Here is a 23,767-nt window from a genome sequence, read left to right on the forward strand (position 1 = left end):
CAAGTTGCTGACTGAAGGTAACAAAATCAAGGTCACATCTCAGCTCTGGATTGACGACGTGAGCACTGTGTGACCTTCTTTTCTCCGTGGAAAAGTTTAGGGACATGTGACATGCCTACCCTCCGAACCCCATGGTCAGGGGAGGACACTTAAAATCATATAATCAGTCATGGGCTCACAAAGCAATGAAATCAGGCAAGCAAATTATCAGTCATAGGATCCCACGGATGGAAGACCTACTGTGTGCTGGGCCTCTAGGGTTTCCACTAGGGGTAAAAAAAATCTCCCCCATTTTACAGATAAGGAACCCAGTTCTGACAAGACCCAGCCTCTCCTACTGAACCATGAAGGTGGCCTGAGCTAGTCACAGCTGAATAACACCCACCTACAAAAGATGTTCTTGTCCTTAATCCTCAGGACCTGTGAATATGTGAGGTTAATGGTGACAGAGGGAATTAAGGTTGCTGATCAGCTGGCCCTGAGGTGAGCGGAGGGTCCTGGATTACCCAAGTAGGCCCAATATAAACAAAAGAGTCCTTATAATAGAAGGCAGAAGAGAGAGAATGAGAGCGATGGCAGTGTGGGAAGGACCTGGCCCAATCAATGTTGCTGCCTTTGAAGATGGTGGAATGGGGCTGGGAGTCGAGGAATGCAGGTGGCCTTCTAGAAGCTGGAAAAGGCAACGAAATAAATTCTCTCCTAGAGCCTCCAGAAGGAATGCGTCCCCATGGACACCTCGATTTTAGCCCAGTGAGACCCATTGCAGACTTCTGACCTCCAGAACTCTAAGATGATAAATCTGTGTTGTCTTAAGCTACTACGCTTGTCATCATCTGTTTCAGCAGCCATGAGACACTAATACAGACCTCTCGACAGATATAAGTCCAGTGTAACCACGGGCAGGAAGGAACTCTGACGCTCTAGCACCACGCCCCTGCTCTGCAGAACTGAAATGTTCTGAGACACATAGTCACAGTCCGGGATGAACGTTATTTTGATGTTTTGATAACTGCCTTGAAGCTCTTTGCTGATCTTCAGGAAACCAGGTGTGGATTCCTGACCTTCACTGGGCCTGGGACCCACAGGCAAGGAGAAAGGCTGCCCAGGAGATGACAGAGGACCATGCCATGCCAGCAGGACCTGGGACCCCGCCTGTCCATGACAACTCAGGCTGGACCGATGACCTGGGAGGCCTGGGTTTCAAGGTTCCCACCTCCGCTGCCAGCACTAACCTCAGGTACCCCCAGGCTCTGGATCTGTGGCTCAGCTTTGCTCTTGGGGTGACAAGGCCCATCCCTGACACTTACTGAACCCTCCCAGGCTTTGAAGACCCACCTTCCCGCTCTTCAGATCTCACCATGGTTCCTGACCTGCTTTCTCCTTCACTATTCTAATGTTTGAGGGACCCACTCTCCCCCCACCCCAGACCCCAGGACGCATCCCCTCATGGGGAAGTGACAGGGAGAGGATCTTCCAAGGATTTTCTGCTTTTCTGAGCATACCCAGGCCACCCTTGCTTCCACACCCAAGCAGGGACCACCAGACCACTCAGTGGAGGTCATGTCCCTTCTTGGGTCACTCTCCGAGATGGTTTCTGGGGCTTGGCCTCCTCGCAGCCATCATACCCTCAAAGGGTGGACATCACGTCTTCCCAGTTCAACAAAGGGCCGTCGAGCATGAGGAGACGGAGCTACGCAAGGCATAGCTCCTGTCTCCTACATCTCACAGCCTGGCTCTCCCGACCACGGAATAACCACCCCAAAGGGACCCTCAAATGCTGTCCTGAAACCCAACTGGACATCCACAAGGCAGCGATGCTGGGAGCCATCGGGGGTCCAGTGGATTTTCAGAATCATCATCTCTGGGGCGAGATGCAATGCTGGTCTCCTCTGAGCCCAGGTCACCCACCAGGGTGAGTCCCTGGGAAGGGAAAACTCTAGAAACAGTAGCAGAGCATCTGGAAAAGGTCCTAAACCTGGATGCCCTTAGACACAGGGAGGATATAAGGCAAGATAGTTGGAGAGAGCACATCCCTCCCAATAGTACGGAAATTCATTTTTTAATACCATGTTGGTCAAACAAAGCGTATCTGACGGCAAACTGGGCCCAGGCCTACCAGCTAGCGATCCTCAAACAAGCAAACCAGCCCATCCACCTGACCTCCTTCATCCCCTTCCTGCCTGTTCCCACCTGCTTTCCCTCCTTCCCTCGCCTCTTCCCTCCCCTCCCCCCTCCTATTTCCCCTCTCCCCAGTCCCTCCTCTTTTCCCCTTCCACAGCAGAGGACGCCACCAGGCCACCCACCCCTCACTCCTGGCTTCCCATTTAGAGCCAACCAGCCATCACATTAACATCTGACATTTCAGAAGCTTCTCGGTCCTGCTGCCAAATCAAATCAGCTCAGCTGTGTCATTTGCTAGCAAACCCAATTCACTCCCGCAACAGGTTCTGCTTAATTTCCACGTGGACCTGGGCTGGAGCTCTTGAAAGGCTCCCCTCCACCTCTCCACATACCTGGAGATGCAGACCCTGGCAGCCCAGGCTGCTGGTAAGGGCATGGCAGTTTCCCTCAAAAGGAGCGAGCCACGCTGTTCATAGACTGCACTACCGCTCCTCCAAAATCACCTGGTTCTCATATCCCAAAGAAGGGAGCCAAACACTATGTATAAAGTGGAAATAATTTATTTAAAAAAAATTAATGTCACCACCCTCAAAGATTTGTTTGGGGACTTCCCTGGTGGCACAGTGGTTGAGAATCTGCCTGCCAATGCAGGGGACACAGGTTCAAGCCCTGGTCCGGGAAGATCCCACATGGCCGTGGAGCAACTAAGCCCGTGCACCACCAGTACTGAGCCTGCGCTCTAGAGCCTGTGAGCCACAACTACTGAGCCTGCATGCCACAACTACTGAAGCCCACGCGCCTAGAGCCTGTGCTCCAAAACAAGAGAAGCCACCGCAATGAGAAGCCCGTGCACCGCAACGAAGAGTAGCCCCCGCTCACCACAACTACAGAAAGCCCGCAGGCAGCAACGAAGACTCAACACAGCCAAAAAAAAAAAACCAAAAATCTGTCCATATTTTTTTAATAAAATAATTTAATAGAATAATTTACCTCATCTTTAGAGGACTCTTACAGGGGTTACTATCTCTTCTGGAGCAGAAAAATTTATCTAAACTTCAGTGACTCCTTCTGAGCCACCTGGTTTTCTCTTCACTAATTAAATGCAAGTAAAATCGAATTTAACTCTTTTTATTACAAATGAGCACAAATGGTACAATCCCATTTATTTATTTATTTATTGCAATTTCTTTTTTTTTTAAACATCTTTATTGGAGTATAATTGCTTTACAATGCTGTGTTAGTTTCCGCTTTATAACAAAGTGAATCAGTTATACATACACATATGTTCCCATATCTCTTCCCTCTTGCATCTCCCTCCCACCCTCCCTATCCCACCCCTCTAGGTGGTCCCAAAGCACCAAGCTGATTTCCCTGTGCTATGCGGCTGCTTCCCACTAGCTATCGATTTTACATTTGGTAGTGTATATATGTCCATGCCACTCTCTCACTTTGAGAGGGTGTGGAGAAATGGGAACCCTCTTGCACGGTTGGTGGGAATGTAAATTGATACAGACACTATGGAGAACAGTATGGAGGTTCCTTAAAAAACTAAAAATAGAACTACCATACGACCCAGCAATCCCACTACTGGGCATATACCCTAAGAAAACCAGAATTCAAAAAGAGTCATGTACCACAATGTTCATTGCAGCACTATTTACAATAGCCAGGACATGGAAGCAACCTAAGTGTCCATCGACGGATGAATGGATAAAGAAGATGCGGCACATATATACAATGGAATATTACTCAGCCATAAAAAGAAACGAAATGAGTTATTTGTAGTGAGGTGGATGGACCTAGAGTCTGTCATACAGAGTGAAGTAAGTCAGATCCCATTTATTTATGCCTCTGTCTGTGTGCATGACGCCGAGATGTCTCGAGGCTTAGCAAACGGTAATGATGAATATGGCTGGATGGTGGGATTATTACTAGAGTTTTGTTTTGGATTTTTTTACTTTATACTTTACAATTTCTTACATTTTTTTATAAGAAGCATATAACACCTTATTTAAAATAGGGTGTGGGGTGAGGGGTTGCTGTTCACTTGCAAAAAAAAAAATATCTTACAAAATTTCTCCAAGATGGGGCTTCCCTGGTAGCACAGTGGTTAAGAATCCACCTGCCAATGCAGGGGACATGGGTTCGAGCCCTGGTCCAGGAAGATCCCACATGCCCCGGAGCAACTAAGGCCATGCACCACAACTACTGAGCCTGTGCTCCGCAACAAGAGAAGCCACCACAGTGAGAAGTGCGCGCACTGCAACAAAGAGTAGCCCCGGCTCGCCACAACTAGAGAAAGCCCGGGTGCAGCAACGAAGACCCAACGCAGCCAAAAATAAATAAATAAATAAATTTATTAAAAAAGGAAAAATTCTCCAAGAAAATACTGGGCTTTTTTAGTTCAATGCCACATCCTCAAGGCTGGATCAATTGATGAGAATTCATAAATCACCTGTTATGAGTATGTCTTAAGCACCAACCACTAAGTGTTTATGAAGCACCTGCTCTGGGCCCCTTATGTCCCAGGCCCAGTGACAACAAGGATAGGAGAACATGTCCTGTCCCCTCGGGCGATGGAGCTGGGGCTGCATTGGGCCAGTTCCTCCCAGCCCTGCTCCAGCAACACTCTGCCCCATCACACACATACACACACCTGCAGTCACACCTGAATGACCTCCAACTACACAAAAGTAAGCAGGTGCTGGCATAGCTTCTGGGCCTCACCAGCCTCCCATCGGGGGCTCCTGAAAGAGGGCCGCTCACACCCTATAGTGGGTTAAATGGTGCCCCCCAAAAAAGATATGTCCACCCAAGAATCTGTGAATGTGACCCGATTTGGAAAAAACGGTCTTTGCAGGCACAATTAAGCATCTTGAGATGAGAGCCAGGTGGATCCAGGTGGGCCCTAAATCCTTATAAGAGACCCACAGGCCCAGGGAGACGAGAAGGCCATGTGAAGACGGAGGCAGAGTGGAATCATGCAGCCCCAAACCACAGGAAGGCCTATAGCCACCTACACGCCTACCGGAAGAAGCAAGCAAGGATCTGCCTCCTCTAGTGCCTTTGGAGGGAGCGCAGCCCTGCCGACACCTTGATTTCAGACTTCTAGCCTCCAGAACTGCGAGAGAATACATTTCTGTTGTCTTAAGCCATGAAGTTTGTGGTAATTTGTTACAGTGGCCCCAGGAAATGAACAGACACCCTAAGGCCTGAAACACCATCTCCTCACTCATCCAAGAACCGGGAATCTACTAGGGGTCCAGGGGAAAAAAGCCAACAGGAGGGGGACACACAGGAGGTACCTACGGGACTCATAGTGCAGGGGTGACTCCCTCCAGGAACAAACACAAAACCCACTGTCCACCGTCCCACAAAGCACCAGACACACCGGGCTTGAGTGTCAGGTCAATGACACGACCCCTAAGCATGCATGGGGTGGGGATGCGAGGCGGGGCATGGAATCTGGCAGGACCCCACTCCAGAGCCGGTCTCGGCGCAGAAGTGTCTATGGCAGCCAGAAGAGGAGCGGGATAATCAATGAAACCACCACACAAGTATTTAGCTCACTGCCCACGATAAAAACCACGAGTACCCATCACATACCAATAAAACACCCGTGTGGCGTTATATCGGTATGAAGCCCTTGCCCACCCGCTTCCTCCTGTAATCCTCACAGCAACCCTACGGGGTGGGCTTAGTCCCACAAATGAAGGAACTGAGGTTCCTAGGAGATGACCGAACTGCACAATGTCACACAGGTGTTACTAAGGCCCGGGCTCTGTGTGCCAGACCCAGCGTTGTCCATCGGGGAAGGCAGGACCAAAACAAGCAGGGATGTTGTAAACTAGAGGCTAAGTTATGGGGTAGGACAGCTGCCAGGCCTTCAAAGGCAGGTGGCATGACTAGGGCTACAGCAGCACGCGAAGCATCCCCAAGGAGACGCCCTGAATGCCAAGTGCTCTATCAGGGCACAAGGTCGGTATCTGTCTAGAAATATAGACTCGTTTCAATACTAGCCGCAGGCAAAAGGAATTAGGAAGGAACCTTCTGATGGGGACAAACAGATTATAAAATGCATTCCAAGGCCAACCCCGGGACACTCCATGGCCTTGAATTATCCGGATCTCCGCTCAGTCCAATCCCAAAATCCTTCATGAGGACAATGGCCTTACAGTTTCTCCCTATCACCATGGGGACCCACCTGGTCTGTGAACACTGACTAGCTCAGGGCAGCCTGACTTCAAGTGATGGGAACATGATCCAGAGGGATGCTTCCTCCCTAAAGACCCCTCCCCGAGGTCCATCTGAGTTTGTTGGGCAGGATCTTTGGTTTGGGCCTTTTTCCAATACTCTTACTGTCATCCATACTTATCAGGCAGGGTTTGGGGTCTGGTACACAGGGCTCAGGTGGGGCCAATCACACAAAATGCAATTTCAATTTTTGTTCATTGGTTATGGAGAGGCACCTCAGTCCTGGGTATCAGGCAGGGCATCAGGGAGTCCTGAGGAGGAACTATATTAGCAATAGAAAACTCAGTGCACCTCCTTCCAGACCTTCCCTCTGAGCATTGCTGTTCTCTGGAGGAATAATAAGTACGAACATTTCTGCAGCACACGCCACGTGCCTCTAAGTGATAAACGTACATCATCTCTATTAATCCCCATTACAACCACACGTGGCAGGTACTCTCATATCCCTACTCTACAGATGAGGGAACTGAGGCCCAGAGACGGTCCACAGCTAGGAAACGGCAAAGCCTTACACCAGGCAAGCTGGCTCCAGAAACTGTGTTCTTAACTCCTACTCCACATGTGTCACCTTTCTGAGAAAGAGCCTCAGAGGGATCTGGGTCCAGGTCAAAGGAACTGGATTAACCTCCCTGATGGGGGAGACCATGTGGCCTGTCAGAAGGAAAGGGAGATGGGCTGGAGAATCAAAGGAGAGAGGTAGGGTTCCCAGAGAGACCATTCTGGAAGCCCAGCTGGCCTGTTCCCCTGAAACAAAGGAGAGAAGGAATCAGGCCCTAGTGAACTGGATGCCTAGGCCTAAGCCTGAGGTTTGGGCTGCATTAGCAATTGCTAGGAGGCAGGGCGCCCCCCGGGGCCTCCAGTTCAGAAGGCTCCATGGGAACAGGCAAAGGACTCTCACGTGCTGGTGGCTCCCAGTTCCCTAGAGAGAAGCCCTCTGTATGTTTCTCAAGGGCAAGAACTACATCGTCATCAACATCATCACCATCAACACCACCACCATCATCATCACCGTCACCGTCATCACCATCGTAATTATCATCATTATTATCATGACCACTTACTGAGCCCCCACTATGTGTTAAGCGCCCCACTAGCTGCGTCACGGTTTACCTCATTACTCCTCACACCCGCTCCTCCAGGTGGCCATTGTCCTCATTCTACAAGGTGAAGAAACTGGAGGTCAGGGAGATTAAGTAACATGCTCACATGACCCATGGAAAGCAGTCCGGAGTGTGGTTAAGACAGCACAGGCTTCCGAGCCACACAGACAGACCTGAGTCCAAATCCTGGCCCTGTCCTCACCAGCTGTGGGACATGGAGCAAACAACTTAACCTCTTCCGCCAAGTTCAATCGGAGATGCCAGAAGCAATTCATCTCAAGTGTCGGCTCAAATGACTGGCGGTGGCTACCTGCAGGGCTTTGCTGGAGAGGACTCTGAAGCCACATCTAAACTCATGGGCGAGGGTGCCATGATCGTTACTAACATCCGCCATAGGGGCAGAAGGCTGGTGGGCTGGCACGAGTGTCACACATTTGCCTGCCCTGATCTGGAGAAACATCACGGCTTACAGAGACAACCATACACGTGCATGGGTGCATGTATAGAGCCAGCGGATTTTTGACCAAGGTACCAAAGCAACCCTAAGTCTTTTCAATGACTGGATATCCATATGGGAATAAATGGACCTAGATACCGGTACCATCAGGCCACTCAAGATGGCTACTCTCTTGCTCACTATACATCCCCCTGCTCAACTGGTCCCTGCCTCACCTACACCCTACTCACCTGACAGACTTTCCCTCTTAGTCATAGAGCCTAATCAGTAAATGCCTACATACTTGCCCCCCACTCCGACCCAGCTAGTTCTAGTCCTTAGATCAGAACACCTCCACCATGATAGCGTATCAAAGGGGCAAAGGGGCGGTGAAGGACGTGCTCCTCTGCTGGTTTCCCTGGTAACCAATGAGCCAAGCTGATGTCAATTCCCACTATAACGGGTATCCTCCCTCTCCCCTCCAGTAGTGAAGACTGCTGCCCTGTCCTGCCCTCGTCTGCCTCACACAGTGCGGTGTCACTCCAGGACCTTGCTTCAGACATGTAAGATCCCCTGTCCATTAAACCATCGATGTCTCTGTCACTGACCCTGGGCTCTTCCTTCTCGAGGCTTTCTGTCTCGAGGCTGGGCAAGTATAAGGCTTGCTGCCCAACAATGCCTAGATCATGCCACACAATTAAATTAAATTGAGATGGATCTTAGATCTATAGCTCAAACTAGACAGCTTCTAGAAGAAAATATGGAAGAAAATCTTTGTGATATGGAATAAGCAAAGAAAGCTACAGACACAAAATGAAAAAAAAAGTCCATAAATTGGACATCATCAAAATTAAAACTTCTGTTCATCAAAGACGCTGTTAAGACAAGGAATGAGCTTGTATCTAGAATATGTAAAGAATGCCTACAGGAAGACAAACAACTCAATTTTAAAGGGGGAGGAGGGACAAAGGAACTGTAAGAATGGTCCACAAGCATATGAGAAAGTGTTCAATGTCATTAGTCATCAGACAAATGCAAATTAAAGCCACAATGAAATATCCCTCCCTACACGCCCACTCAAGTGGCTAAAATTAAATAGACTGACAATGGCAAACGTTGACAAGGATGTGAAGCAGTCAGAGCTCTCATAACACTGCTAGTAGGGACATAAAATGGTACAACCACCTGGCTAAAAGTTTGGCGGTTTGATATAAAGTTAAACATTCACCTCCCCTTTGACCCAGCCATTTCCCTCTAGGTATTTACCTAAGAGAAGTGAAAACACATGTCCAAAACAAAACAAAACTTATACCAGAATATTCGGAGCATTTGGTTATTCATTATAGCTCAAAACTGGAAACAAGCCAAATGTCACTCAACAGGAGGAAAATAAACAAACTGTGTTGTATTCATACAGTGGGCATAAAAAGGAACAAACTACTCATACACTCTACATCATGGGTGAATCTCACAGATATTATGCTGAGCTGGACACAAACAAGTACAGATTATGTGATTCCTTTTATCTTTTTTTTTTTAATCTAGTTCCCTGACCAGGGATCAAACTCGTGCCTCCCTCACTGGAAACAGAGTCTTAACCACTGGACCACCAGGGAAGTCCCCGTGACTCCTTTTAAATTCAGTTCTGGAACAGGCAAAACTAATTTACAGTGGAAAAAAAAATCAGAATACTGGTTGCTTCCCTAGGGGAGGGGGTTGGGATTGACTAGGAAGGGACATAGTGGAACATTCTGGGGGAAGAGAAAGGTCCTCTATCTGAATCAGAGTATGGGTCCCATGGGTGTATCCATTAATAAAAGTACACAGTCAAGATTTATGCATTTCAATGTATGTAAATTTTTTAAATCCGGTTACACCTAAAGTAATTTGCAAGAAGTGTAGGTTAGTTGGCCTTAAAACAATGAACAGATGCAGGGGACACGGGTTCGTGCCCCGGTCTGGGAAGATCCCACATGCCGCGGAGCGGCTGGGCCCGTGAGCCATGGCCGCTGAGCCTGCGGGTCCGGAGCCTGTGCTCCGCAACGGGAGAGGCCACAACAGTGAGAGGTCCGCATACCGCAAAAAAAAAAAAAACCAAAAAAAAAACAATGAACAAAATCAGGTACAATAGAGGGGTGGGTTCATGCAGGTGGTGCACACACAGACATCTCCCAGCTCTCTAAGCCTCCAAGGTGCCCCCCAACAGATGCAGAGCCAGATTAAGCTCCCCTCGCATCTGCACTGCCCTTGGGCTCCCCTGTCCACTGGCCTGTATGAAATCAGAGGCCTCCTGGGAAGTGGTTCCTGAGGAGATAGCATCTGGACCAGCGACATAAATAGGGTCTGCGTGGGGACCAGAGACAGCTCTCCTAGGAGCGCCAACAAGAAAGCCAGCTAAACCTCCTGCAGCGGTGGTCATGGGCCGCAACAAACGCTTGTCCCAACTGTCATGCCCCCAACTGCAGAGCTTTCTTGAAGAGGGGAAACCAACCCCCCTTGCTGGTGTCCTTGAGCCCTTCTTGCCTCTGCCCAAGAGGGGTCCCAACATCCTTCCCACAAACGCCTCCTCATCTCGTCCATACAAACTTGGTAGATGTGGCAGGGGCTGACACCCCCTCACTCAACCCTGACAGAGGCAGGTGGGTGATCTCTTTTCCCAGTGAGAACAGAAGACAGGGGGCAGGAGCCACAGGCAAAGTAAGAGATGGCATCGGGCCTGGGGCAGTGCTACAAGCTGGAAAGGAAACCCCAGCGCCTCCCCACCCAGGCCAGAAAGTGGCTGGTGGGCAGTTCGGGAGTCTGGGAGGGTAGGAGGCCGAGATCCAGCACAGCTCTGTCCAAAGGGAATGAAGGGAGGGCAGAGAAGGCACCTCTGACCTCCACTTTCTTCCCCAACATGTGGGGACTTTGCACCTGCCTGACCCATCACTGAGGGTTTCGAGGGCATCGGTGAGTGATGGAGAGCAAAGTACCAGGGGGGCAAAGCAGGCATGAGACTCTCTGCTCCCCCCACAGCGGGCACCCCAGCCCTCCCTGTTCTCTTCGGGAAAGGAGAAGGTCTGGGGTGGAGGAGGCTGTCCTCAGACTGGCACAAAGAGGGATGGAGAAGGCTAAGAAAGGGTCACCTCCCAGCTGACCGGGCCAGCCCAGCCCTGGTGGGACTCCAGAGACGAGTGTGACAATTCAGATCAAGGACACACCAAGTCCCAGCATCACCACCTTCGACAGAACGCCCCGTGCACTTACTGTGAGCTGGAAAAGAATCAGGAGGGTCAATCCCAACCCCTTCACGCCCAAAAGGCTGTTGTATGGTCGGTCCCAGGGGGTCACTCAACCCCCGTGCTTGCCACTAGGGTCCCTTCCAACTCCCCCCCCACCTCCCCATGAAGTCATCCTCACTCCTTCCCCCCCCCCACTGAGATGACACACTGCAGCTTGTCACATGCTCAGCCATATGGTTTCTTCTGCTCGGTTAAGGCCCCCCGAAGACAGCAGGTTCTTTGAGGGACGAGGACGGCAGCCTCAGTTTGACCACACGGGGCCTAGCGCAATGCTGGGCACACACCCGCTCTCCTTGGTGCCTGGTGACCCATTTGGGCACGAAAACCAGATCATAAAAGATGTGGGGAAACAATTCACAGCATTCCCAGGGAGACAGCCCCAAACCCCTCTCCCAGCCCACCCTGCACCATCCACAGCTCGAATTCTGGTTGGGAACCAGGCTCTCATTCGGCCCATCTGCTCGGCACCTCTTTGGTGGCTCTTCCTCAGGTTCATATTAGCGAGAAAAAAAAAATTCCCTTGAAAACCACAAACACAACGAGGTGGAGAAGGGGGCGCAAAGGACCAGTTGCAGCAGGCATGCCAGTGGGGGGCAGGGGCCTGGGGAGTGGGGGGCGCTTCTCGGGCTGGAGGCCAGCTTCTGCTCCAGTAGTCCCTTCCCAGTGGGGGAAGCAACTAGAGGAGGTTGTTCCTGGTGTGTGGGGTGAGATGAGAGCATCTTATCAAAAATGGTTTGGGTCTTAGAACTGAACTTACTCTATGACTACAGGAGGAACACACCTATCTTCAATGGGACCTTGGCCAAGTCATTTCCCACCTCCTGGCCTCCAGCTTCCCTAAAAAGGAAATGGATCACCCATCCCTGATATTTTGTGACTCCCGAGCTACTCAATACCAAAGGGGTTTCACTGCCACCCCTAACCCGAGCCTGCACTGCCAAGGGAACCAAGTGAGACCCTCCTCCACTGCCCAGATGCTGGGAGGGAGGGGGGGCTGGTGGAACTCCAGGGCCAGTGACCCTGGAGAGATTCCAGCCTCCACCCTCAGTGTCTCAGACCTCAATGTGCAGTAATAACCTGGGGAAGTTGGGAGGTATCAGCAAAGCAGAGGCCTAATCCCACCCTGGAGAGGACATCGCAGGCGGGAGCCCAGACCTGCACAGGTGACTCCACAGGTGAAAGTGATAGGGAAGGAGGGGGCTTCAGTCCACATCTTGAAGAACACATGTATTCAGGCTTTTTTTTTGGCCGCCCCGTGCAGCATGCGAACTTCCCCGACCAGGGATCGAAACTGTGGCCTCTGCAGTGGAAGCGCGGAGATTAACCGCTGGACGACCAGGGAAGTCCCTGTATTCTGGCTTAATTTAAAAGAGTGTTACCTGGAGAAAGAGGGTCTGCTGGGATAGGAGATTCAGACAAAACCAGACAAAACCAGTGGAAGGGAAGCACCTGCCCCTCCAACCTGGATTCCAGAACGGTCAACACACCATAAACATCGACCAGAACTAGGAACCCACAGAACAGGACGCAGCCGCTGCCCTGAACTCAACGCAGGGACGCGTGGGCCTAACAACATGACTTGGTGAATGCAGTCCCGACACGGCTGCTCCCTCTGTGCTGAGCAGGCTGGGGAGAGGTAAATGAGCATCGTAGCTTTAAGTAGCCACCAGGACACTAAACCCAGAGGCCACCGCGAGCTCCACATGTGGCCTCTCCACCGTAGTTGACACATCTGCCCATCCCTCTCACCATGTCCCCAGCCTCGTCCACACCAGCCTTTCCCTGGGGAGGCCACCCCCGGAATCTCCCATCTTCCCACTCCATCCTCTCCCTGGAGAGTTCACCAACCCACCCACCCCTCCACCCCCAGCTTCAATTCCCACCTCTACAAAAATGACTCCAGATTTTTATCTCCAGTCACACCCTTCTTCTGAGCCTGGCCCCCAAGTACCCGGCTGCTCAATGACACCCCCATTGGTGCCTCAAGCACGTCCGACTCAGCACTTAGAACTTAAAGCCTCATCCTCCCTCCTGGGTCACCCCCTCTCAGAGAATGGCTGTATCGTTTACCCGGTTGATCCAAACCTGGGACCATTCTTGCTTCCTACCTCTCCCCAAATCCTCATATCTCACCAATCCACCTCCTGGGAGGTCTCTGAGATCTGACCACTTCCAGGAGGTCACAGGCCCTTCAGAGTCAGTCCTCTCCCACTGGACTCCTGCAGTGGCCTCCCCACTCATCCCACTTCCACTCCGTTCCGTCCCACACATCCTCCATACGAGCCAGGGTGACTTTGCAGAAGTCCTGTCACCTTACTCCTCTGACTAAAATCTTCAATGACTTCGATGCCCCTAGTTAGGATAAAGCCCCAAATCTTAGGCAAAACTTCCAAGGGTCTGCCTCTTGGTCCCTAACTGTGAGTGCTCTAGCCATTCTTTTTTTTTTTTTTTTTTTACGTCTTTATTGGAGTATAATTGCTTTACAATGGTGTGTTAGTTTCTGCTTCATAACAAAGTGAATCAGTTATACATATACATATGTCCCATATCTCTTCCCTCTTGCGTCTCCCTCCTCTAGCCATTCTTGTCCCTCGAGAATAAACTTCTCTCCTGCCTCAGGGAGGACGGAGCCTACAGCAGTGCTTCTGGAGCTGTAATGTACATGTGAATCACTAGGGAATGTTGGTAAAATGCAGATCCTGATTCAGCGGTCTGCAGTGAGGCCTGAGAGTCTGCATTTCTAAGGAGCTCCCCGATGAGGCAGGTGCAGCTGGTCTCTTGGCCTCACTCTGAGTGATAAGCATCTAGAACACTCTCCTCCACCTTGACTGCACTTCTGCTTCACTAAGTCCTACTCCACTCTCAGGGTTCAGCTTAAGCACCACTTCCTCAAAGCCCTCCCTGACCCTCTCCAAGGCTCGATTAGATCTCCCCTCCACAGACCTTATATAGTCTGAGCTATGCTGTGCTTCTCCTTTGGAACATTCATCCCACCTAACTGTCCATCCCTCATTCTTGAAATTATTTTTTCAACTTTTGTCTCCATAGCTGGATGACAAACTCCAATAGAACAGGGATCACACTGCCTTGTTGCTACCAGGGGCCCAGTGCTCAGCACTAGGCCTGGCACCTGGTCAGCACGTGTAGCAGAAAGCTGTTGGTCTTGCCTGCACTGCATCCGTTTCCTCTTCCTCTCATCGTAGCATCTTCAATTTTCCTTTAAACCGCCACCCCTCCCCCATTATCCGTTCTTACAGTTTAGACCAGGGGTCCCCAACCCCCGGGCCGTGGACCGGTACCGGTCCGCGGCCTGTTCGGAATCGGACCGCACAACAGGAGGTGAGTGGCGGGCGAAGCTTCATCTGTATTTACAGCTGCTTTCCATCGCTCGCATTACCACCTGAGCTCCACCTCCTGTCAGCATTATGGTGAGCTGTATAATTATTTCATTATATATTACAATGTAATAATAATAGAAATAAAGTGCACGATAAATGAAATGCGCTTGAATCATCCCGAAACCATTCCACCCCCCGCATCCACGCCAGTCTGTGGAAAAATTGTCTTCTACGAAACCGGTGCCTGGTGCCAAAAAAGTCGGGGACCGCTGGTTTACAAGGTGGGCAAGAGACCCAGATCTGGCCAATCAGAGCCTTCCATCTCTGAGATAGACATGTGACCTAAGCCCAGCCAATGAGCTTCCTCCCTGGGACTTTTGTTAGAACTACTGGGGGGAAAATGATACTCTTCTTTCCACTGGAGTTACTTAGCAAGTAGGAGCTACTGTCTCCATCTGCCACCACAGAGCCAGAGCTTGACAAAGGATGAAACACAGAAGAGAAACGGTAAGAGACGGATTTCGTGGATGCAGCCGTGCCTGGAGTCTACACTTGCCATTACGAAGGCAATAGATTTTCTTTTATGCTTTAAGCCAAAGCGAGTTATGTTTCTGTCACTTGCCACCAAGAGTCCTGACTAACACAACATTCAAATAAATATTGGGTGTTGGGTAAATTAAATGAGCACATAAGTAAAGCCTGCCAAGAGAACTCAATGACTCCTCCTAGGAGACTTTCAGAATTCCTCCCTGCAAACTCCCGCCATCCATGAGCAAAGAGACAAGCATCCCACACCCAACTCTGCAGACCAAGGGACTAAAACTCAGAATGGCGACATGTCTCAGTAAAACCCTGTGCAAACAAGCCACCCCAGCACCTGACTCGGAGGCCAGCACTGTGACTAGGCTGATGAAGGTGGTCTGGCTTTCAATGCCCCTGGGTACCCCACCAGGAGGAGAGCAGAGCTGTCTTCTAGGTCAGCCCTGCACCCTACCCACTCCTGCACTCCTAATTCAACCAGGACAGGCTCTGACTGCCATTCTGTGATATTCCCCCTCAGTTCTGTGTGTGATGGGCATTCAGTGTGGGATGATAATGGGAAGATGGCTTTTATCTACCTCCTTTGAGGGTATCACTTTGCAACAGATTAGGTCAGGGAAGAGGGGGCACCACAGGGACTCCCAGGAAAGAGATACCTAATTATTTCCCTGTGAGTCACCTTGTAGCAGAACCCCAGGACCTCAGATGACTCAGGTGACGTCTTCAGACCTAGTCCTCACCTGGCAAAGTGTGAGGGAGGCGCATTGCTGCCTAGGCAGGATTACTGGCTGAACCAAAGTCCTCCCTGAGGGCCAGCTCAGGCCCATGTGGCCACCCTGCCGGGAAGACTGAACAGTAAAGGGGGAGAGCTCGGTGTAGGGAGGATGCAGCCCCCTCAGGGTCCTGGGAGGTAGTCTCCCAGGAGAGAGACGTGTGAATGAAGTGCTAATGGGGAAAGAATGACTGGCTCCCAGAACCCCCAAGGCAACTCTCCCACAGAGATTAGGGGGACAGGGCCAGCCCAGGGGGCCAGTCAGAGGCAGGCAGAGCAGCAGACAAGTGCCATTCAAGTCCCAGGAGGGTCCCAGCCCACAGGACCCCTCCTTCCCCACCCCCAGCCCCAGGCAGCCCTTCTGGGCAGTAGCCCCGTAAGGCTCCCAGCTGCATTCTGAGTGTCCCCACTTCCTCCCGCCTGGGCCCCTTGTGCCGGAACCTACAGCTCCCCAAGGCCTCTCGCTAATGACCAAGCATCCCGCCCACCCCTTTCAGCCCCAGTCTCTTTCCTCACTGCCCCTTGACACCCCCGAATCTCACAATCACACTTTCCTCCTACACGGGTAATCTCAAGTGGACGCTGCCTTCAGAGGTGTGGAGACATTCCAAGGCCCCCATGGGGACAGAAGCAGCCAGGCCAGGGGCCAAAGCAACAGCACTTTGCCCCCGCGCACTTCCCCTCCCCACTTACCAGCCGGAAGCCTCTTACCTTCATGGTGGGAGGCGCAGTGAGAGGAGGGGACAGCGGCCGGTCTGGGAGGGTCACATCCGAGCTGTTGGCCAGCTCCTGCTTCCTGTTAGGCCACAGAACACAGAAGAGGTGAGTGGGGGCCTGTCTGCCCCTCCCCTCTCTCCTCTAACAGCAGCTGGGCTTAAGGACACAGTCTAACACATGCAAAAAATAGAGCCAGTGCGTTTCTTTGCCAGGATGTGCTCAAATCTTAGGCAGGGCTACTCCCAGTGTGGTTCCTGCACCACAGCATCACCCAGACACTTGCTAGAAATGCACATTCTCAGGTGCACACCAGACTCCCGGGTGATGGGGCCCAGGAATCTGTGTTTTAACAATCTCTCCAGGTGATTGTGATGCTGAGGTCTGAGAACCACAGGTCTAAAGAGATACAGGACTGGGAAGGAAAAGAAGGGGAGAGGGGTAAATGTTTTCAGTTCCTCCTCCCTGGGGGGACCGCTTTGTCTCTAAACACACACACACACACACACACACACACACACACACACACACGCCCTGGTCAGACTTCGGGAAGACAGGGCTGCCTGCTGTGTATGCCGCAGGTGAAACTTATTTTAGTCCATGTGGGCTAGGACCGTGGAGAGGCAGCTAAACAGAGTTGCGTCACCATGACAACACGACTGCGACAAGTCCGCGGCTCTCACACACTCCCCACTTCCCATCTGGCCCTTGCTGGTGACCAGGGAGTGCTAGTGTACAGTCCAATCAGTAGGGAGAATGTGTGCCACGGAAAAGCCTTCAGAGCGATGGTCACGCACAGGGCCAGCTGGGCAGAACCTGGGGGAGTCTCCGGACGAGGGACTCTGGTGTCCAGGACGTGCCCTGGCTCTATCCTGGGACAGGAGGGAGAGGCAAGGATAACAGAATTAAGAGCCTAAGAAGACCAGGCTGAGCCACAAAGCCCCCAGTTTTGCGACTGTTTGCTTCTCCAGAGCCCCACCCTGAAGCAGCCAAGAGTCAGCCCCCAACCTGGTCCCACTTAAATGACCGAAGGACCCCCACTGCCCCCTGGAGAGAATGCTTCTGTACTTTGTTCCAGCCCACGTCCTGCCAATGGGGGTGACAGCTCCAACCCCAAGCCCCCCTTCGTGAGAGAAGCCATGTTCCCTACAGAGGGAACCGTCTTTCCAGAGGAGACCCTGGCCCTGGGGCTCAGACACCACCCCAGCCTGGCTCCCCTCAGCCCAGGCAGGCCCAGCTACCCTGGCACAGCCCCTGCCTGTCCCTGTCACCTGTCCTCCAGGGAGCCAGGTAAGGAGGCTGCGTGACCGTCTGGCTTGGTGGAGGATCCACGTGGCCCCACTAACCTCAACCCTGCCCATCCCCCTTTCTGCACCTCCATCTGCCTCCCTCCTCCTTTATTCCTGGACCTTGGACTCACTCCGATGACTGGAGAGTGGGGTCCCCTCCCTCCTGCTCCAGACCGTAACTAACACAAGAACCAAAGGGTCAAGGCTCAAGACGTGCGCACACACGTGGTCACACACAAAGGAACGGACGCAGCTCCTTCTACTTCTCAGTCAGAGCCACCAGCCTCCCCTCGCATTTATGGCCTTGGAGGTTACCATTGTGGGTAACGTCCGGCTGCTCTGGCCCTCACCTGCCTGTGGATCCCACAGAGCTGGGTGGAAACAAGCTTGCTTCCCCTAGCCACTCTACCCTTTCCAAGCAGGCACCGTTCCTCCTCAATGGGCCTGCAGCCCGAGACTCACGATGATGGAAAAGGAAGGGAGGAAAGGTGCTCAGAGAAGGGAGCATCACCCTCAGGTCCCCTGAGGGGAGGACGGGCAGGGCAGTTCCTGGGTGGGTCTGGGAGCCTGGAAGGGAAAACCGTGCAGGGAAGGGAGGGGAGGCAAGCCCCCACCCAGAGTCTACAGGACTGTGTGGGGTTAGCTGAGGACCTCTGGCTTACTCCCCTGGAGATGGCTTGTGGGCAAACTTGACCAGTAGCCGCCTTGGCTCTCTGGGAACACAAACCCTAGAGGAGGGCAATGGCAGCAGATTTTTCATATCAGTGGTCGGGGGACCCTCATATACATAGTCACACTGTTCGGTTCTCTCCATAAGGTGGAAGATGTCCACGCCCGCAGGACCAGAGCAGCTGAGATTATTACCAAGGTCCCTGAGTCCCAGGCAAAGGGCCCTCGTACCCAGCCCTTCGTGGACTAAGCCTCTCTCCCCTGAGCCAGTCTGTTCTCCCTGGACCAGTCTCCAGGAGCTGGTGAGGGCTATCACATGGGAGCACGGGGCATCTGCCAGAATGATTTCCCAAAGGATGCTTGGAGCCCGGAAGGTGCTGGAGCAGGAAGGAGCACGAGTGGCTACCGGCCTCCTGCTAGCTCCAGGGCCCTGTCCAAGACTCCAGAGGGGACACCAGGCTGGGCAGAAGGCATGACCACTGCCCTCAAAAAGATCAGAACCCAGAGCACATGCACACCGACGGCCGCAAATCAGAAACCACCCTGCCTTGGTACCTAGATAGCTTGGAATGGCTTTACGGGAGGGGATGGGCCACACGGCACCAAACCCTACTCTGGACTTCAGTCCTCCCTCCTAGGAGCCAAAGGTACTTATTTAAGAGCTGACTGCCTGTTATGGATTGAATCATGAACTGCCTTAAAGATATTTTGAAGTCTTTTTTTTTTTTTTTTTTTTTAGCTGCGCTGTGCGGCATTTGGGATCTTAGCTCCCTGACCGGGGATCGAACCCGCGCCCCCTGTGTTGAAAGCACAGAGTCTTAACAACTGGACCGCCAGGGAAGTCCCAAGATATTTTGAAGTCTTCACCTACCTGTGAATGTGACCTCGTTTGGAAATAGGGTCTTCGTAGATGTACCCAAGTTAAGATATGGTCATTAAGGTGACCCCTTAATTCAATATGACTAGTGTCCTTATAAGAGGAGAAGGTGGCCACCTGAAGAGACAGACACACAGGGAGAATGCCATGTGACAACAGGGGCAGAGGTAGGAATGATGCACCTGGAGCACCAAGGAAGGCCAAGGATTGCAGGCCACCATCGGAAGCTACAAGAGGCAAGGAAGATTCTTCCCTGGAGCCTTCAAGAGGAGCATGGCCATACTGACAGCTTGATTTTGGACTTCTCACCTCCAGAACTGAGACAATAAATGTCTGTTGTTTTAAGCTGCCTGGTTTCTAGTACTTGGTTAGAGCAGCCCTAGGAAACAAATACACTGCCCAAGTCCCACGTTCTAGCCTTGGCTTTGTAATTGGAAGACCAAAACCCAAAAGGATGAAATCCCTGCTTCAGCCGCACCACCCCTGCTATGGTCAGCTGGGCTCAACCTCGCCCTGCCCCAGACCTCACAACCAACGACATCTGCGTGTGAGCCACCCTCCCAGGGACAGCCAGGCCCAGCCTAGCCACCAGCTGGTGCTAAGATAAGACAGAGTAAGAACATGGTGCTCAATGCAATTCTAGCCCTTTCTCAGCCAAACACATCACACTTACTGAGTGGTGAAAGTGACATGATTATCTCAAGAGATAACCTTGAATCTGCTCTAATTTATTATAAGCAAAAGGTAAATTATTAGCAGAAATGGTAACCTCCCTCTTATTTGTAATGACTTTCTTGTAACCCACAGTGATCTTGACATGGATCATGGCACTAAGGTTGAAGACTGCCTCTCGAGCCAAGCCAGCCCACAGGCAGCTCTAAGGCCGCAGGGTCCCAGACCTACCCGGGAACCCAGAAGAAGAGGGGCTGGTGACAGAGGCAGAGGAGCGAAGCAGGGAGATTACACACTCAGCTAAAAGAGAAGGGTGGTTAAGAGCAGGTGTGAATGAGCAGGTCAGAAGAGCCTCCCGCCTCTGGGGTCCTGGAGGCGCAGCCCACTCAGCTTCCCTCTGCCCCAGAGCTGCCTGGCACTGAGGTTCTCTACTCTGGGATTCCTTCCCCAGCTGGGAGGGCTCAGGGAGGCCGGGAGAGGTCCTATCTGGCTTTAGCCAAACGTAAATCTCAGGAGGAAATGATCAAAGAGCCGGGAGAGGAAGCTGAGAAAGCCGGGGGATGATTCACCCAGATGGGGCTGTTCACAGGGAACTGGGCAGACCTCCAGGCAAAGACCCCACGTACAGCACCCAGGCCTCCAGGGTCCTTGCCTCCAGCCTCCAGTGTCTCTGCCCCAGACCATGTGAAGTCATTGCAGCTATCATCTCTCCCACATGTCTATGAAAAGGACCTATATTAAGAATCAAGAGATTCCTGCGTTCAAGTTTGTCTCTACTTGCTACCCCACTGTGTGACCTTGGTTAAGTTACCTCACCTCTCTGTGTCCCAGTTCCTTCCTCTGCAAAGATGGGGGTGATAATGTTCTGAGGATTTAAACATAATGGCTGTGCAATAAAATATAAAGTCCTATACAAATGTAGACCATTATTATTATAACTCATAAAATGGTGATCAGGTTTCCAAGTGGAAAGAGAGAAGCAAGGGTCCAGGGCTGTTTACGTGTCTTTGAAAACATTCCTGGCATCTCAAATAAGCACCAGTTCTAGCCCCAGGGATCTACCGTCAGGATCGTAACCATCGGTTAATAATCAACAACAGGAAAAAAATCCCCTGTAACAGCAGATGGCTCTGGGGCCAGGTTTAAGCCCTCCCTCTGGCACAGAGTTTCTCCCAAACCTACACGCTCCCCTTGTCTGCATCTCCCACTACACCAGTTCCCCAGCCACCCTGCCATGTTCGGCCCTGCTTTCTCTTGCTTTCCAAGTAGCCAAGCTAGAGAAACGCATACAGCTGGCCGCTATGAAGAGCTTCCCAGGAAAACCAAACCAAAAGGAACGAGACACATTATCACAACAGCCATCAGCCGATGGATGGATAATCAACACGGTCCCTCCACACAGTGGAATATTATTCAGCCGTAAAAAGGGATGAAGTGCTGATACATGCTACAACATGGATGGACTTCAAACACATGCTAAATGACAACAGCCAGAAACAAAAGGCCACCTATTACATGATTCCATTTATACGAAATGTCCAGAATAGGGAAATCCAAGACAGAAAGCAGATGAGTGGTTGCCTGGGGGCGGGGGCAGAAGGAGAAGGGGCAGGGAGGGTCTGCTCGTGGGTCTGGGATTCCTTTCGGAGGTGATAAGAATGTTCTGGAACTATGCAGTGGCGATGGCACAGCTCTGTGAATATACTAAACCCCACTGAGTCGTACACTTTAAAAGGGTGAATTTCATGGTATGTAAATCATACCTCAAATTTTTTTTTTTTTTTTGCGGTACCCGGGCCTCTCACTGTTGTGGCCTCTCCCGCCACGGAGCACAGGCTCCGGACGCACAGGCTCAGCGGCCATGGCTCACGGGCCCAGCCGCTCCGCGGCATGTGGGATCCTCCCGGACCGGGGCACGAACCCGTGTCCCCTGCATCGGCAGGCGGACTCTCAACCACTGCGCCACCAGGGAAGCCCTATACCTCAACTTTTTAGAAAGAAATAAGGATGAAGGGGCTGAATGGGCTCCATTTCTGTCATTCCTGCTGCTTAATTTTCTTCTCTGGCTGCCTTTTGGTGGCCCCGGGGCCCCGGGCTGTGTGCAGGGTCTCGCATTCTGGAGATGCTGAAGATGCTGAGTACGGTTTCCTGACTGATCCCACCTGTTGAAAGCAGTGCCTTTCTTCCCCACCCCCAGCATCCTTAAGTACTTGTAGCACAGTACTTAAGAACTTAGGAGAGGGTTTTGGAGTTCCAACTTTTCACATTTCCAAACCCTGCATAACCAACTAGACCATAAACGATAGGAAATTAAATAAAACAAAATGAAATTAAAAAGCTTCCAGAGAAATCATCATAAGAAGGAGATACGACAGGAAGAAAAGGGAATTAGAAGCCAGGACTGGCTCCCACCAGCTCTAGCCGTGACAAGCTGGACCCTCAGAGTCTTATTATCTCTGCTTTCCCCTCTGCAGGATGGGCAGGCTAACCCCCAACTCCTGCTCCCTGCACTGGACTCGGAAAATTGCGCTCAACTCTTCAATATGACTAGAGTCTTAGACAGTTTTCGTGGTGGCAGAGAATTGTGTGGTCATTGGGCAAGCCGGGCCAGGGGGAAGGACGAGCAGGGACCGGGCTGGGCATGGGCTGGGGGTCCCAGCCCAGAGGAATCCACCTTGCTGTCTACAGAGACCCAAGGCCACAGGCACAATCACGTAGCCCTCATTCCAGCAGCCAGCCGTGCTGGGGCATCCCCGTGGTTGGAAACATGTCCGAGAAGTTCTGTCCATCATGGCAGGACAGCCTGGCAGATGCTGGAGTAGAGGGCCAGCCTCCAGCCTCGAGGGAGGCGGGCAGGCAGTGTGTACAGTGGATCAAAAGCCCTGGAGTTCTGGTCCAACAGACCTGCATTTGAATTCCGGCGCCACCCCGGATTAGCTGTGTGACCGTGACCAAGTTACTTCGCCTCTCCCCACCTCAGCTTCCTCATCTGTAAAACGGTATAATAATACTCACCTCCTTGGGTGGTCTGAATAAGGCCTGAAAAGCACTTGGCACGGTGCCTGGTGCACAGCAAAAACATAATACCTGGCTGCCATGGTCATGGCCAAGGCTGCCGTCAGATAAGCTGGAGGGAATGGGCATGGGCGGGGACACAAAGGCAGAAAGCCAATCAGAGAGCAGAGAGGAGGCAGGAATGGCTTCAAATCCGAGGGAACCTGGATGCCCACATACTTAAGACAGGAGAGTCCAGCCACTGTGTGTGGGCCGCCGGGTCCTGCGTTTGTGCACGTGGCTTGATCCCAACCCCAAGGGCCCAGACGTGGAGGTGAAGACATTACTGTCCATACTCTGCTGGGGCCAGTGTAGAAGGGGAGAAGGATGCCAGCCCAGCAGAACGGGCGGGGGAACGGAGGGAGGGAAGGGGACACGGGATTCAGGAATGAGAGGCTCCAACACGTGGAGGGATTGAGCCCCGATGCCCCCCTTGGGGAGCCCGTTGGGAAGGAGCAGGTGCTGCTCACCTGTCCGCACCTGGCAGGGCTGGCTCTGGTGACACATCTCGTTCCCATGCACACCCTAAGAGGATCCAGGAGACTCAGAGCACAGCTCTGGACCTTCGAGGATGCAACACTCCCCAGGGAATGCAACCCCAATCCCACCCCACCGTGCCCACCCAATCTCAGGGTTCACAGACGCAGAGA

At 52.0% G+C, this 23,767-nt stretch overlaps 1 protein-coding gene across 1 annotated transcript in view; it reads right to left on the minus strand.

The window, feature by feature from the left end:
- Window positions 1-23,767, minus strand: part of RAP1GAP2 (RAP1 GTPase activating protein 2) — a 213,028-nt gene that overhangs the window by 81,936 nt on the left and 107,325 nt on the right. Inside the window, exon 4 of the mRNA XM_079903638.1 lies at window positions 16,554-16,638. Coding sequence (XP_079759764.1) covers window positions 16,554-16,638 — 85 coding nt within the window. The remainder of the gene's footprint in view (window positions 1-16,553; window positions 16,639-23,767) is intronic.

The sequence above is a fragment of the Stenella coeruleoalba genome (genome assembly GCF_951394435.1).
Source record: "Stenella coeruleoalba genome assembly, chromosome: 19".
NCBI lineage: Eukaryota > Metazoa > Chordata > Mammalia > Artiodactyla > Delphinidae > Stenella > Stenella coeruleoalba.